The sequence below is a fragment of the Rhododendron vialii genome, chromosome 13a (assembly GCF_030253575.1).
Source record: "Rhododendron vialii isolate Sample 1 chromosome 13a, ASM3025357v1".
Lineage (NCBI taxonomy): Eukaryota > Viridiplantae > Streptophyta > Magnoliopsida > Ericales > Ericaceae > Rhododendron > Rhododendron vialii.
In genome coordinates this window covers 610,841-626,750 of record NC_080569.1, presented here as the reverse complement: position 1 = coordinate 626,750, position 15,910 = coordinate 610,841, and the positions used below count along the sequence as shown (strand labels likewise).

Here is a 15,910-nt window from a genome sequence, read left to right as displayed (position 1 = left end):
CTTTTTTGAAGTGCCTTCAACAAAGCAACAAGCCAACAACTGAGCCCCCTGAATACAAAGCTTGGTCCGGATATGGAAACAAGAGCTAGCTGTACGTACGTACGTTGTGGGTTGAGATGAAACTTAATTAGAGCTGTTGTGGATATTAATGTTGCATTTATATGGGTGAACAAGCTGGTCTCAGCTCTTTCTAGGCTTACCATTGCATGCCATTAGACTTCTTTTGCTAAACAAGCTTCTGAAAGCTAACGGATATATGGCGTCGGTGGTATGGGTGGCTTGTAAGCATAGGGAATACATTTATTTTTTTAAAGCACAATCATAAAAGAATATTGCTTAATATATATATATATATATATATAGTTATTTGGTTTGGCAGGCAGAAAATTAAGGAATGGTTTCACAATATTGTGAAAATTGGTTTTCAGGATTAATTAGTAGCAATTAAGAATGGCTTATTAACTTTTTAAGTCCCCAAAGTATTATTTTCATCCCCAACAAAAATATTGGAGATATTTGGTCCCCAACGTTTTAATTTTGTACAAATTAAGTCTCTAAGTCTAACACTGTGAATACAAACCATGAAAATGAGAGGCATCTTGGTCATTTTGTCACTCCCAAATTCCTGTCAAAGGAAAATGAAAAAAGAAGAAGAAAAGAGCGGAAGCATGCTGCTGCCATGGTCGCCACCACCATGGGCACCGACGACGAAGACTCACCATAAAAACCGATCAAGAGCAACCACAAGTAGCACCAAGAGATCCACCATTAAAAAAGACCAAGACCCACGCCCAGAAACCATTTCTACCATTCAAACCGATCGAAATTCCATCGTGCGCGGCTGCGAAATCCAACCGCAACAGCGACCACAAGATGCCATAAGGGAACTATTTACCCTTTCGAACTTCATTTTCCATTATTCTTATTTTTTCTTAGAAACTTCTCCAACTTGAACCCCACCACCATGGTCTTGCTCGCAAGCCACAGTCAACTGGAAACCACCCAAAACCACCCGTCGGCCGCCCACTGCTCACCTCTACCTCCCTCTTCCTCTTCTCTTCTCTTCTCTCCTCTCCATTTCCCCTCCTCCGACGCCATATCCGTTAGCTTTCAGAAGCTTCTTTAGCAAAAGAAGTCTAATACTCTAATAGCAATGGTAAGCCTAGAAAGAGCTGAGACCTTGTTCACCCATATAAATGCAACAATATCCACATCAGAAGTGCAAGCATCGAAAGTGCCATATTCCATATTACAGACCAAATAAACACTAAATCAATCTAATACTTGCCCAATAGATAGGCTGTCCGTGATCATAAACTCTCTAATTGAGATGGGATCGGAGTTCCGTGTCTACCGAAGCGTTGCTAAGAAAACCACGGTTGCAGCGTGCGTAGACGGTAGGAAAGAAGATCCAATAGGCAAAACGGGGAGATGCATAAGAAATGAGATATTTATGGAGATTGAAAGATGGAATAAGAAGCCCTACTACGGCGGCTAGCTATGAGAAGAAATCTCAACGTCGTGAAGATCCTCTTTCCAAGCTGGAGCAAAAGAAGAGAAATGCTACCACGAGGAGAATGCTGGAAAGCTGTGGTACGTGCGCCACCTGCTACCTGATCACGACTGTCTGAGTGAAGTCAAGTTTGGCTCTCTCTCTCTCTCTCTCTCTCTCTCTCTCTCTCTCTCTCTCTCTCTCATGTGTGTGCATGCGTGCGTCCGTGTGCGTTAGTAAAGATATGGATATCAGATATGCATAAATTATTTCGGGCTAAAGGAGGTGAAGACAAATGAAACAGGGAAAATTCATCATTTAGTCTTGTTACTGAGGTTATCCCTCTAAATACCTCCTGCGATGCAAGTGTCCGTGTTGGCATATGTGGGTGCCCGTGCCCCGATCTATTTTCATACAGTGAATTGTTGATTTTTTTTTTTTTTTTTTTATCTCCTTGAACAGCTTTGGTTGCACTAATTGCATTTATGCCCGCTGAACCTGGCGGTGCTTTGGGATCACTGGATTACCCAAAGGAAGAAAGACGTGCCCTGGCATTGAAATCACGCGAAGCACCGCCAAAGTTTGGGAAGCCTGAACGTCAAATGTTGATCGATAAGTTTAGTTGTATGTAAATTCTGGGATCACCTTTTGGCTGTTCCCTCAGTCATGATTTTGGAATTTCGCAAATGGTCAGGATACAATATTCATTAATTTGCTCGAATCAGAAAGAATGCATGTCGTGCATTTTTCTGTCCTTATTTTCTTCCTCGGAAAAAAATGCACACTGAAAAGAAAAAATAAAGAAAGTCTAGTGTTCAATTTTGAAGTACATAATTTGCTGGATGCATGCATGTTTGATGTGTATAACTGTATGTTTTTCTCCTGCTAATGAAGCCTCATATAACACAGATTCACCAGTATATATATGCTGAGCAAGTTACCACCCCAAATTCCCCAACTTAATTCCTCCTCAGATGCCTGTTGAGCACTCCACCGACAGAGAGAGTGAAGGCTTACAACGTAATCATCATTAAAATGGCCGGGCGGCAGCTGAAGGTGATGAGTTTGTGGAAGTAGTTAATTCGTGACGTTCACTGTAATGGTGGTCTGGGCCCCTTGGGATTTGATTTTAGCGCACGGTTGAGGACAAGAAGACGTGTCGAGAATGAACCGGCCGGCCGGATGCCCGAGCATCAACATTTGGTAGCCATCAAATTTTGACTTAGTGTATTTCACTAACTAAAATAAGTACTTATATTTTGAATTAGTTAAAAGTGATGAACTATGAGAGAATAATCTGTCTCGTAAAACAAAAAATAAGTGCTTAAAAAATAAAAATCTTTACGTAATGAAATCTAATGTTGCTGTTGGGTTGACCATTGCTATTGGACTTCTTTTGCGGTGAATATTGCTATTGGACTTCTTTTGCAGTAAATATTCAGTACTCCAGGAACATATTCTCACCCCTCACATAACATGTGAGGCCCACACATGACCTAGTAGTCTCCACATATTATGTGAGAGGAGTAATTTTTATTTTGATCCGCAGAGGAGGAAATATTCAGTACTCCTTTTTCCTTCTTTTTGCTAAAGAAGCTTCTGTTCTGAAAGCTAATGGATATGGTGTGGGTGGAGAAATTTCTCGTGTCGGTGGTATATATGGGTAGCTACGAAGTATAGAATATAGATATTCTCTCCGTCCCTAAATAAGTGTTCGGCGCGCAAAATTTGGCTTTACAAAACATGCATATTTTTCATTAAAAATTTAATTTTTTTTTACAATCTAATACGATAGAACTCATTGCTATCTATTGATTTGTGAAAAATAATAATTTTTTTAACGAAACAATTACAACTTTTTGAAGGCCTAATTAATTTTGCGCGCCGGACACTTATTTAGAGACGGAGGAAGTAATACATTTAAATTTTGAAGCGGGAACTTCATATCCCTAAAAGAAGGGAAAATGACGGCCAACGACGTGTTTTGATAATGAATATCCGTCAAGGACATTTTCAACATTAATAAATGTTCTTAGCTCGTCCTTGACGGATATTAATTATTAAAACATATCCTGGGCCGTCATTTTCCCATGAATATATAGTACTCCCTCTGTCTCTAAAAAGGATGACAATTTTTTAAACTCGTGTCATTTTTCATCGCGTATATCTTTCAATCTATAATGTTTTTCATGAGTTTGAAAACTTTGTATAATAGAACTAATCGAGAACTATCAAATAAGATATATGTTGCATATTTTTTGAGATTCATATTGGAATATATAAGGAATTAAAAATGGCACAGATATCAAAAATTAACATCCAATTTGGAACGAATTGAGTATTTCTTATATCAGGGCGGTTCAATGGACAACTATTTAGACACCTAAAAAACACCTCATAGTTTCCAATCAAATTTTGATGATCCGAGCCGCTCAATATGATCAGAACGTGATTTTAAGGATACCCACGAGAAATCAGCAAAAAAAAGAGACCGAAAATGGCTTGATCTGAGCAGTTTTTAACTTAGATTTAATGAACGGTTCAATTAAAAATTGCTTAAAACAAGCACTTCCCAGTCATTTTTTTTGCTAATTTTTCGCGAGCACCCTTAAAATCATATTCTGCACACATTGAACGGTTCGGATCCTAAAAATTTGATCGGAAACTATGTAATTGAGATTTATGATGTTTCTTTAGGTGTCTAAATAGTTATCCATGGAACTATTCCCTTCTTATATAGCAGGAGTTTATTTGGTTTGGCGGCAGAAAGGAATGGTTTCGCATTGTAAAATTGGTATTCGGAATTAGTAGCAATTTAGTAGTAGTAAGAAATTAGATTTGAAGTCCTTCCCATTGGATTGAGTTTTATACCATAATAAAATAATACTATCAGCATCTCTTTTTCATAACATCCAGCATGTATGTAAAATATTGCAAATTAAAAACACAAGTAGCGTAATAATATAGATTAGCAATTAAGAAAGCACTTTCTTCTGAAAATATTTCAACAAAGGATTTGTGGGTGAAAGTAACAAGATATACAGTGGAATTTCCTTGATCAGCAAAATCAAATTGAAACGGACGGATAGAATCCGGCCAGGCAACTATTAAGTTTTTTTGTTTTTGTTTTTTTTAATCAGGGCCTGGCATCTAAAGTGTATAGAACAAATTTACAAATTCAAAGTGAAAAGTGGAATATATAGTAACAAATTTGGTTTAGACCTCCTCTAGATCTTCGTTCTCAACATCGTCATCGGGGTTTGCAGCTTCCAGCCTGTAAAGCAATATCACTCCAACCCAAGTGATTATTCCCTTCACAATCCTCACCATTCCAATGGTCACAATTAGGTAATACAACCACCACCCAACAATGCCAGCAATCCCAACACCCATTGGCGTCTCACTCTCGTACTCCACCATATCCACCAGACTCTCAACCTCATCCCTCAACCTCCACCACCATAACGCGCCAAACCCACAACCCATCACTGCCCTCTCCACCCACCTCTCCTCCCTCAAAAACCCGAAAACTGTGTCATCAACCACCGGCTTCACCACCCCCCTCCACCAATATAGCATAGTCTCGTGCAACCCTAGGAGAAAGACAAAGACAATTCTGCCTGACGAATTTCTCTCGTGACCAAAACCATCGCCATCAATCCCAGCTGCTATGATCGCTTCAATGCCCAAACCAATGCAGAGCTGTAAAGTACAGAGCAAAATCCATGAAATACACAAATTGGGCCGAGAATTGGGCTCCGGTGGCTCGGCTATAAACAGTGTCTGACCGGTCAAGCCGTGGAAGAGGGTGGCAGCGGCGATGAGAAAAACGAGAGCGTGGAGGAGAGAAGGGTTTGTTTCAATGAAGAGAGATATTATGATAGAGGAAAGATTGGAAGGGTGTGTGATGGGATGAGGGTCTAAACTGAAGAGAGAGTAGGAGGTTGAGAGTCTTGCTACAAGGAGAAATGAGAGAGGGAGGAGGAGGCTGAGGAGGGTGGTGGTGAGGAGGTAAAACGATAGTTGAATCCAGAGCTGCTTCTTCTCAAGCCATATTCTCCAACCCATTTAGTTCAACTGTAGCAATTAGCCGAAAGAGATGTGTGGTTATCTATATAACAAGGAGGAACATGAGTTTAGGTCCATATAGCTGTGTGTGATGGAACATAACAACTGAAGCGATGGAATATTAAGTGGTTGTCTCGACCAATACAGTTGACAAATTACATTAGTTCGTTAGTCTGTGTCTAAGGTATGTTTTAATATTACTCATTCAATAAACGATGCAAAATTATTCACATTAATTTAATTCAGTTGTTGTTGGGTGTGTGCATATATTGTGAAAATCATGAAACAGATTTTGTGTAAATTATAAAATACTCCACCCATTACCCTCATTCAAGTATAAAATATAAACCCACACCCACTACCAGTGCTTAGGGTTTTTTTTTTTTTCCTACTGATAAAATGGAAAAACTAATGATGCAACAAAACAAAATCTAATTTGAATTTGCGCATGCTTTCCTGGGGTGGGCAACTCAGGTTTTAGCTAAATCGAGTTATTACTAGATCAATGGGTTGGCCAAAGTGCATATATGAAAAGTTTCCTAACCAAGTCTTGTGGGTTTGAATCCGATTAATGTGAACTGCGATTTCCCTTTCCCCTTCCTCTCATCACTTCCAAGTTTAAATTCTCATCAGTCCATTTCAAGAACATAACGAATAAACGTCACAATGTGATACTTGTGTTGTGTAACAGGGTTAATGGGTTATACAGGTCATTTTTCAAACAAACAATGTACTAGTACGTAGTATATAGGTTGCACAACAAAATTCTAGTTAAACAACAGTTGATTTGGTTGTTTTCGAGAGTGAAACGCATTGTAGCCTATCATATACATGTGAGAGGTTTTCCAATACATGGAAACAATACAGAATCTGGAAATTGAAAGTCGAGCAATTGAAATGCCGGATAGTACTAAAAGGCAAGAAGAGAAACTACAGCTCCGAAGTGGTCCAAGTGAAATGCAACAAGAACAACATCTACAATTCCAAAGTAGTTCAAGCAGGAAAAGTTATAAAGAGTCTAACGTTACTTTTCCAAGTAATAGTGCTTGTTAACAGATTCAATGACATCCCAAGTGACTTTCATTCCTTTTGGGAATTCAACCAAATCACCAGCGCCAATTTCAAAAAAACCATCATAACCCTCGGTGTAGACGTTAACTTTTCCCTCCAGCAGGTACATTGTCTCGTTGGCCTTGAATGTCCATGGAAATTTGCTCGGACCACATCCCCACCTAAAAATCCCAGATTACAACAACTGATCATTCGAAGGAGGATTGACAAAAGTAGAATAAATATCACAACAGAAAAATGGCAGTGTAAAAGGATATGCATTCATGCATTTCAGTACATCATGTAGCAACTACTGCTTTTCTTTGTCTTGCAGATAAAGTTAATCGATCAATAGAATCTTAGGGCGACGAATGATCCCACGGTTTAACAGAATGCCGACAAAGGTAAATGGAAATTGAGGAATAAAGGAAAGAAGGCAACAAATGAAGCTTACAAGGGTCATGGTACACCTATAAATGGAAACTCCTCCAAATCTCCGACTATCTCTGCGTCTAGACTACCTAATCGAGTAAGCATTGAAAAGTTGAGGAGGAGGATGAGGAGATGAAGCCAGTGTGTTCATACCCAATTCAGACGATGAAAGCAATACCAGATTTAATTTCGTAATGTTCAGGAATGAGACACAAGGAAATTGCAATCAAGGCCGTATAGAATCCCAAAGGTTGGTGTCCACAGAAAACTTAGGGTTCATAACACCAGAAGAATTCCCTCTTCAAATTTGTCATGTGAGGTAACAAAGTACCTATTTTTAGTGTTGTATTTGAAGAGTCTCTTCAAATACAGAATGGTCCGTGCCAATGTGCCACTGACAAAAACTTCACAAAATCTATTAGATAAGAACAGGAGGATCAATCGCTTTATATATAACAAGAACCCTCTTGTTAAGTTTGTAACCATTCCTGAGTTCTTAAATGCAAATCCTCAGTTGCTATATTGCAATAGCAACACCGAATGTTTTTTATTTATCACCAGAGGTGTCTAGGCCAACTTCCCGAGGACCAATTCCCCCGTGCACTAGTGGGAGACCTATTCAAAGCCCGAACTGGGCCCGAAGGAGTTGATAGCACCTCGCGTTTCGAACCAGAGATCTCACGAGGGACAAACCCCTAAAGTCCAGGCCTCGGATTCTAGGCCAACCCTTTTGGGGTTAACACGGATTACGTTAAAGAACTACGAATTAAATATAGATAACAAGCTAATAAAAGAAAATAATGACAGAAAGAAAACTGAAGAGAACAAAAACAAAAGAAGGGAACAATTGGAAAGGAAAGGGCAATATAAGAGGCGTACTTGGGCCAGGATGAGACGCCGAGTTGAGCGAGTTTTGACTCAGAAGGGTTCTTCTCAATTTTCACCCCACCAACTATCATCTCCACTGTAGAAGAAGTAGTAGAAGTTGAAGGAGAAGTAGTCGTAATCGTAGGAGGAGTAATAGTCTCCATCTCTGTCTTTGAGTCTTCAGTTGTCTCGGTCAAATTGGTCTGAGGAGGAGAAGTAGTAGTTGTATGGTTGCAAGAGTAGGACAATAGGAGAGATACAGAAAACAGCAGCACTGGTAGCACTAGGGTTAGGGTTAGGAATTTCCTGTCGTCGTCTAAAACTGAATTCTGCACCATTTCTCTCAGAAACGCCCCTTTGCGACTTGAGGTCCTTTCCCTTGTAAACCCCCGCAATTTTGAAAACCTGAACTTTCGAAAACCCTAGGAAACAAATTCTTGCATCTACTTTTTGGAGTAAGAGCAAGTATGTCATATTAGGTAAAATTTGAGCCAAAATTATTTAATCTAGTGTGCATGCTCAAATTAGACAATTTTTTGAGCAAAATAGCAAGCATACCAGACATGTTTGCATTCTGAAAAGGGACCTCAAGTGTACATCGTCCAAACATGTCTAATCTAGTGTGCATCGTCCAAAATTGTCAAATTAAACAATACCTAAGATGTTATTTTCTCTAATCTAGTGTACATGCTCTAATATAGTAAATGCGATTCAAAACATGTCTGCATTCTGAAAAGGGGAGGAGGATTCTCTCTACTTTGCGAGAAATTTTACAGCGCCGGATGGGTACCATTCGGCACGATCCAGGTGTTCATTTCGGTTTTGAACAGTTCGGATTTGGAGAGAGAGTAGTAGGGTGAGAGGAGAAAAAGGGTTTCAATTTGGGCCGTTCAACACATTTTTGGACGGCCTAGATGGACTGCTCGAGCACCATGTGAGCACGGCCACGTGGTACCACCCGGTACCGAAAATTTCTCCTAGAGCTCGTTGAGTTTGTTATTCACGTAAAAAAATTAATTTGGTCGATCAGTAGATTCATAATCGATATACATTTGTACAAGAAAAATGGGATAAAAAATACTCTAAACTTAAATTTTCCAATATTTTCTTGTACTTCAAAACCATTTTGATCATGTAGTTACCGATGTTCAATCAAACTTGTTTTTAACATGAATGACAAACTCAACAAGTTTTACTGAACAATTTCAATCATCATTGTGGATCCGGGATAGGCCCACAAAAACCTAAACTGGACAAAGGCAAACTCAACCTCCCCAAGAAAGGGTATTTGGGAACTAGTACCCTTCCTCTTCTTTTTGGTGAGGCCCCAAAAAAAATGTCTGAAAGGGTCCCTTGAAGGCTTGAGTGCACTTGGTATGAGTGGCTCTTCAATTTGTAACCTGAGTCACCACAACTTTGTTTAGTGTAGAACTTTACTATCTCACTTGGAGATGCTTTTAACAAGCGGTGACTCACGGACAAAACTCGGGTTTAATGAACATTATCCCTTCTAACCCACTTTAAAATGAAAATGAAAATGAAAACAAAAACAAAGACGCCTACTTCATGACCAGTTCACCGTCTGGATTGAAGTGAGCAATATAGTAAATTGTTGGGGAAACCTCAGCCAGATAGTTTTATTAGTCCCCATGCACTTCAGCTCAACTCCTTATGCAACATTGGAGACTCAAATTGATGTACCCAACGCACAAGAAAACTCCGATTTACAAAGGTTCACATGCATGTATGGTAGATGAAATACTAATGTTTTACCACTTGGCAATATTCGCTTCACTTTGTATTTAGTGAAAAGCATTATCTGGTTTTTTTCTTATCAGGTACTAGTATATATAAAAGAACTTTCATTTTCAAAGTTGGAAGTTGAACTCTAATTAAGTAACTCGGTGAAGTACTCTCATTGAATGTCTGACTAGATAATGGTTCCCTATTGTGACTTGATTCAATGTCGTAAATTTTAAAACAAAATTCACTTGACACGCAACTACATAGATGAATTATCTTATCCAAAAAAATACCATAGAGATGAATTATATCATTATATGGTGACTGCAACGCCTTGTTCACTTTGCACGGCTCCTCTTCGCGGTCGTCGGCTGCCTTCTTGTACTTCTCCACCTCCTCGCGCAGTCTTTCATTCTCCTTCCTACGCATCAGATATTTTATATGCATTTTATAACTAAACAACCTAAAACTGCATTTTTGATGTCCGTACTGTTGGCATGGTGAGAACATGAATCTCATTATTTGGAGTCAAATACCTAAATCATGATGCGCGCACAAGGTAATTCAATCCCAATGTATAGAAGACCCCACATAAATATGTGATTCTAAAATGATTGGAGCACCACGGTGGTCCTAACTTTTGAATAATTACTCGTCGGTTACATATCCAAAGGAAGGAGTAATAAATTTGCCCCTACTAAAATGAGCCCATCTACCTTAAAGTATTTAAAGTTAACGTTCACTTATCAGATGACCTGTCATCCGCACCAAATCCAGTAATCAAACTAACATGTAATCCATCTTTCTCTGTCACAAAATGTTTATTTAATCCTTAAAACGAAAAATTAAAAATAAATCGTTCTCTGTAAGAAAAAACCAAAATATTTTCAATATTTTACTAAATATAAATAAGTTCTTTTAATTTATAATAAAAATAATTGTTTTTCAAATTCTCATTCTATAAATCGGACAAATATTTTGAAACGAAAAGACTTGCGAGTAATACAAATGTGACATATATAGGGCCTTTTATGTTTGGAAGTTGTTGAATATGTGGATTTGGTTGAGAGGGGGTTGAGAGTTGGTATAAGCACCACAATCCTCGGGGCAATCATTCATTGTGGCGGACACACAGAGGGACCACTCGCCGGCCAGCCAATACAAACACTTGTCCAGCTGTTGAAAACAAATACCACTCCTTGAGCATAACAATGACACTTAAGCAACCTACAACGTTGCGAGGAATTGCCCGTGCCTATCCGGCACTCTTCCAAAAAACCTACACGTTTCAATTCTGTCAACATTTGCATAAGAGAAATGTTACGAACACAATTTTAAAACATAATTTCGGACACATACATTTGGCAGCTCCGAATAAACACCTCATTATAATTTCACTATTTTATAATCTTACTTGTATGTGATCCAATCATCCAAATTTCTAGAAACGCAATTTCCAATATAACCATATCAGAAGTCGTTTGATGTGCGTGGGTCTATATGCATCTAATGACTCCCAATACAATGATGTCCAGATCGAGTTGTGTTTCAAAGATGTGTTTGTGGCATTACTTGTGCATGCGGGGATACTAATACGACTGTTGTACTAGTATAACCGTTGTATTGCTAACGTGGAAATATCTGTACATGCATGTAAATGTGCAAGGACACTTTGGATTAATTAATAAGAGTGGGGGGCTGGTGAAATGTATGTAAAGTGTATCGCAATATTTAATGAATTATAGTAGAGAGAGAAAGCAACTTGTGGGTTTGTCCTCTCTTTGTTATCCTTTCTCATCAGTATCTCTTTCTCCCTTCTCTCTCCTAATCAATTAAAGTTTCTTTCTTTAATGCTCTGCCTCTGCAACTTCATCTACTCCTTTGCAACCCAGATATAAGCTTTTTTTAGATTGTTCAAGGAAGAAGAAGAAGAAGAAGGTAATGAGTTCGTCTGTTATGGATGGTTCTCTCTCTGAAGGACTGGACTCAACGCCAGAGGAAAGAAAAGAACTTGAAGCAGAAACGCAGGCATCCAAAAGAAGGCAAGTGGTTTTCTGTTTTCTTAAAGATTTTGTGCAAGTCAAATTGAGAGAGAATTTTAAGTTCGGGAAATATGTGAAGTATTTTTGGTTTGTAATTTCCATATGAATTAGTAGGAAGGTGGTAGAGAAGACGGTGGTGAGGGTGAAGATAGAAGGGAATGATCAGCAGGGGAAGCAGAGGAGTGAAGGGCCACCTTCTGATTGTTGGTCTTGGAGGAAATATGGCCAAAAACCCATCAAAGGTTCTCCTTATCCCAGGTCTCTCTCTCTCTCTCTCTCTCTCTCTCTCTCTCTCGCACACAGAGTAAAGGCCTGCTTGGAACTTGGGGAAAAATGAGAGGAAGAAGAGAGAAAATAGTTAGGAAGGAAAGTTTGTGGAAAATGTGAAGAAAATTTCACAGTCTATATTTTGTAATATTTCTCTTCTTTTTCTTCTTAAACCAAATTAGGGAAGAAAATTTTAAGATTTCCCTTTCTCTACCCTTGTTTTCCTTAATTCCAAGCAAACTAATTAAAAGCATAGCCAAATTGTACTAATTATTACTTGATTCTTTTAAATTAGCTTCAATTTTCCCTCTTCCTTCTAATAGCACAAGCCTTTTGGATCTAGTTCCTAAGTATTAATGTTTAATTCAAAGAAATCCCATTGAATGGAAATTAAGGAAAAACTAGGATGAAGAAATACAATTATTAGCTTCTCCACTTCATTTTAATTATTTACTTTGTTCTTAATTAAAATCTTCCACAAACTAGTGTTGTTGCAATGATTGGTGCAGGGGTTACTACAGATGCAGCACATCAAAAGGTTGTTCAGCTAAAAAACAAGTAGAAAGATGCAGAACAGATGCTTCTATGCTAATCATCACTTATACCTCCACCCACAATCACCCAGGTCCTGATCCAATTCCCACTACTGAAAAACCCCAAAACCAACCAACTAAAGATCATCAACCCACAACCCCCAAAGAAGAAGAAGAAGAAGAGCAGCAACCACCACCACCACCACCACCAGAAAAGGAGCAGGAACCCCCCAAGGACAGTCAAGAAGAAGATGCAAATGAAGATCATTTCCACTACTCTCAGTCTCCATTCAACAATTCCCAAGACATTATAATAATGGGCAAAAGGGAGAACCCTTTTGATGATCATCAAGAACCAATTAGTACTGTTCTACTTGAGGAAGAGCCACTCATCAGTTTTCCTCCTCTGTTGAGCTTCTCATCAGATCAGCTTAAATCAGAAGAAAATGATCATGACTTTTATGATGAGCTGGAAGAACTACCTTCCTCCTCCTCCTCTTCTTCATCTTTCACGAGCAGTTTCCTCAGGACTAGCAATTTCTTTGATGATAGGATTCTGGTCTACCCTTCCTGATCCTTGTCTGTTGCTTAGAGAAATGTGTACTTATTTTTGTGCATATAAAATTTATACCCATTAGTGGTAGCTCCTTAAATTGGCCCTCTCCTTTATGGGTTTTGCTTTTGATGTGGTCATTGTTTTGAACGAACAACATTGATGTGGTTATTTAGAGCTTTATTTTGCTGCTTTCTAAAAATCTTTGGGAGCAGTACAGTTTCTGCATCACCATCAATACACCTCCACTCAGGTTCTCCATTGCTTATCCAAAATGCTGCTGGTACAGCAGCTTTCTGTACAGATAGCGCGTACAGTGCCCATTTGGGCTCGTCTCGGGTCCAACAAAGATAATCGGAGCCGCTCATTTTGTTCAATATATTTTTCTTAAGGTCCCTGCAAAAAATCAGCTCCATCCGACATCGTTAAGAGCGTTTGCGAAGCATTCAAAATTGCTTTAGAAATTTTTCTATGCAATTTTGGACGCTTCGCAAACGCTCTTATCGATGTCAGATGGAACTGATTTTTTGCAGGGACCTTAAGCAAAATATATTGAACAAAATGAGCGGCTCCGATTATCTTTGTTGGACTCGAGACGGGCCCAAACGAGCGCCGTACGAGCTGTCTGTGCAGAAAGCTCTGTATCTGTAGCAGCATTCATTGCTTATTGTCTAATTTGTGTTTTTTTTTCAAGTTGATTGTGGCACTTCACCTTTAGCCATTGGCATTCACTTCTTGTGTTTATTCTTCTTTGAAATTACCAAATTACCCCCGAAGGTGGATAGCCATTGGCATTCACTTTTCGTGTTTATTCTTCTTTGAAATTACCAAATTATCCCTGAAAGTGGATGAATACTAACAAAAGAAAGGGAAATTTGGTAATTTCACATAAGATAAAAATAAAAAGTAGAGTGTCAATGGCTAAATGTGGAATGCCAAAATTACTTTTCCTTTTGTGAGTATGTGTGTCTGAACATAGACAGCAGACACGTGTATAAATGAGTTAGGTACATATCTAATTCACATACAAAATAAGCAAATAAAAACAAACCAATCAAATCGACCCGAGCCTTAAGTCACAGCTAATTAGGATTGGCTATATGAATTTTAATTTAAAAAATTGTTGGGAAATCCACTATAGCATATTTGTAACCTACTAAATCCACTTCTAAATTTCATAACCCCTCTAGTCCACTAATTAGGTTTTGGTGAGGCCTTAAGTCCAATTCAATTAAAAAAGAAATTAGTTCAGGACCAAAATACCCTTACCTTTAAAAACTGTTAATCTGATATATCTCACTCCTATCAAATCTCTCATATCCCACTCCTATAAAATCTCCCATATTCACGTTGTTCCCATATCCAGAAGGGAAACAGAGTCCAAACGAGAGAGAGAGAGAGAGAGAGAGAGAGAGAGAAGATTACCCTTTCCATTCAAATCCCATATTTTTAGCCCATAATCCGTTCTACGTTTGAAATCTCAGCAGTTACGTTGGAATAAAGCAATAGAAGATTCTCATTTTCTGATACACTGTATATAACTTAATTGTACATATATAACGTTATATACTCGTTCATCAATTCTCATTTAACGTGCAATACTTACATTTTACGTTATATACTCATTCATCGGCTCGCATTTAACGTTATATGAGTTTTTGAAATCTTTTTTTATTATAATACAAGAACATATAACATTTCATGTTTACATCTGAACGTTCATATATTAACATAAAATGGTATATGTTACGTTATATACTCATTCATCAGCTCGCATTTAACGTTATATACTCATTCACTCATGACAAAAGACCACATATAACGATATTAAGGATGCAAACCTAAAATGATTTCAGTTGTTTAGGTTTAACCTTATATAATGTCAATATAACGTCATTGTACTTATATAACGTTATATAAGGTTATATACTTTATTGAATTAGTTCGCGCAGCGGCCTCAATAGAGCGACAGAAGATTCTCCTTTTCTGATACACTGTATATAATGTTATATACTCGTTCATTAGTTCACATTTAACGTGAAATACTTACATTTTACGTTATATACTCATTTATCAGCTCGCATTTAACGTTATATACTCATTCACTCATGACAGAAGACCACATATAACGATATTAAGGATGCAAACCTAAAATGATTTTGGTTGTTTAGGTTTAACCTTATATAATGTCAATATAACGTCATTGTACATATATAACGTTATATACTTTATTGAATTGGTCCGCGCAGCGGCCTCATTGACTTGTTTCTGATAACCATATATGTATGAGCTTCTGAAATCTTTTTTATTACAATGCAAGAACATATAAATAATCTTATATATGTTTACAATGAAAAAACAAACAAAGAACCTTATATGTGTTTCGATTACTTTGTCACATAAATAAATACACAAAAAAAAAACGTAATACGTGTGACAAAAAATAAACATATAACCTTATAACGTTATACATGAGATTCTGTCCTTTCTAACTCAAAAAAAAAAAAGAAAAAAAAGAGGAGATCTCGTAACTTCTTTCCCTTCGATTGCGATGTAGGATCTGACGAAAGCGATGGAGAAACGAAGGCGAAGAACGGCGACGGCGACGGCTTCCGACTGAAGCGAGGGCGAATCAAAGGCGACGGAGACGAACGTGGGTGAACGGAGACGTACGTGGGAGGAGGCCGACAAACGTGGGAGGAGGTCAACAACGAAGAAGGGCTGACGCCGAAGAAGCCCGACGAGGACGAAGATTGCCGACTACCAAGAAGGCGACGACAAAGAAGTTCGTCTGTGGTTTCTAATGGGAAATCGTCTGGGTTTTGTTCTTCTGGGGGTGGGGAAGGAGGGGGGATGGGTTTTA

General features: G+C 38.3%; 3 protein-coding genes across 3 annotated transcripts; 1 reads left to right on the top strand and 2 right to left on the bottom strand.

The window, feature by feature from the left end:
• Positions 1–4,467: 4,467 nt before the first annotated feature.
• LOC131314428 (uncharacterized) lies at positions 4,468–6,175 on the bottom strand. The gene has a single exon (XM_058343035.1). The coding sequence runs from the start codon at positions 5,558–5,560 to the stop codon at positions 4,709–4,711; it is 852 nt and encodes a 283-aa protein (XP_058199018.1). The 5' UTR covers positions 5,561–6,175; the 3' UTR covers positions 4,468–4,708.
• A 150-nt stretch (positions 6,176–6,325) lies between these two features.
• Positions 6,326–8,517, bottom strand: LOC131314429 (uncharacterized). The gene is made up of 2 exons (XM_058343036.1): positions 7,922–8,517; positions 6,326–6,792 (listed from the first exon to the last, which is right to left on the bottom strand). Exons 1-2 carry the CDS (start codon positions 8,245–8,247, stop codon positions 6,585–6,587), a joined length of 534 nt encoding a protein of 177 aa, XP_058199019.1. The 5' UTR covers positions 8,248–8,517; the 3' UTR covers positions 6,326–6,584.
• A 2,823-nt stretch (positions 8,518–11,340) lies between these two features.
• On the top strand, positions 11,341–13,147 carry LOC131313572 (WRKY transcription factor 22-like). The gene is made up of 3 exons (XM_058341950.1): positions 11,341–11,698; positions 11,813–11,952; positions 12,471–13,147. The coding sequence occupies exons 1-3, from the start codon at positions 11,594–11,596 to the stop codon at positions 13,066–13,068; spliced, it is 843 nt and encodes a 280-aa protein (XP_058197933.1). The 5' UTR covers positions 11,341–11,593; the 3' UTR covers positions 13,069–13,147.
• Positions 13,148–15,910: the final 2,763 nt, after the last annotated feature.

What these genes read in the sequence shown, in the direction of transcription:
- LOC131314428 (XM_058343035.1), bottom strand. Translation starts at nt 5,560, where the DNA reads ATGGGTTGGAGAATATGGCTTGAGAAGAAGCAGCTCTGGATTCAACTA.
- LOC131314429 (XM_058343036.1), bottom strand. Translation starts at nt 8,247, where the DNA reads ATGGTGCAGAATTCAGTTTTAGACGACGACAGGAAATTCCTAACCCTA. An exon ending in GGCGTCTCATCCTGGCCCAA is followed by an intron (nt 6,793 to 7,921) that starts GTACGCCTCTTA and finishes TGGGATTTTTAG; the next exon opens with GTGGGGATGTGGTCCGAGCA.
- LOC131313572 (XM_058341950.1), top strand. Translation starts at nt 11,594, where the DNA reads ATGAGTTCGTCTGTTATGGATGGTTCTCTCTCTGAAGGACTGGACTCA. An exon ending in AGGCATCCAAAAGAAGGCAA is followed by an intron (nt 11,699 to 11,812) that starts GTGGTTTTCTGT and finishes ATTAGTAGGAAG; the next exon opens with GTGGTAGAGAAGACGGTGGT. An exon ending in AAAGGTTCTCCTTATCCCAG is followed by an intron (nt 11,953 to 12,470) that starts GTCTCTCTCTCT and finishes TGATTGGTGCAG; the next exon opens with GGGTTACTACAGATGCAGCA.